At 37.4% G+C, this 479-nt stretch overlaps 1 protein-coding gene across 1 annotated transcript in view; it reads right to left on the bottom strand.

Moving 5' to 3' along the window:
• PDCD2 (programmed cell death 2) overlaps positions 1 to 479 on the bottom strand; it is a gene marked incomplete at its 5' end in the record, with an annotated part of 3,725 nt that overhangs the window by 2,293 nt on the left and 953 nt on the right. The window contains 1 exon segment of the mRNA XM_008938947.1: positions 1 to 92. This exon segment is cut by the window's left edge and continues 21 nt beyond it. Within this exon segment, the coding sequence (XP_008937195.1) occupies positions 1 to 92 (92 nt within the window).

Below are 479 nucleotides of genomic sequence, written 5' to 3' on the forward strand. Positions count from 1 at the left end.
TTCTTTAAACGTTTGGAAGATCTTGTCTTCCTCAGTCTCATGTTTTGCCATTGCTTCCAATGTCTCTTCATCCAAGGATGGAGATGTTTCACCTAAGCAAGAAAAAACAAACAAAAAAATCCAAACAAAAAAACCACACACAAAAAACCACACACAAAAAACCACACACACACAAAAAAAATCACTCAACCACCAAAGGTTACAGGCTAATGCCAAGACAGCCAAAAATTCAAAACAGTGTTTCACACGTAAGTGTGTTTCATTCTCAAGAATCATTCTTGGTATAAGTGACTTTCATCAAAGTTTTTTTTTTTTACTTTTTGTGACATACTAATGTTCAGGCACACACAGATCCATTTACTAGTTGTAGTTGCATTTTAAATGCAGGTGTCAGTACTGGAATGCTGGAAAGGGAAGGAGTTAATGTACCAAAGTTTACAGCTCCCAGTGGGTGTCACCAAGTCTGCTGACACCTCAGA

This window comes from Merops nubicus, unplaced genomic scaffold (assembly GCF_000691845.1).
Source record: "Merops nubicus isolate BGI_N331 unplaced genomic scaffold, ASM69184v1 scaffold38954, whole genome shotgun sequence".
NCBI classification, from domain to species: Eukaryota; Metazoa; Chordata; class Aves; order Coraciiformes; family Meropidae; genus Merops; species Merops nubicus.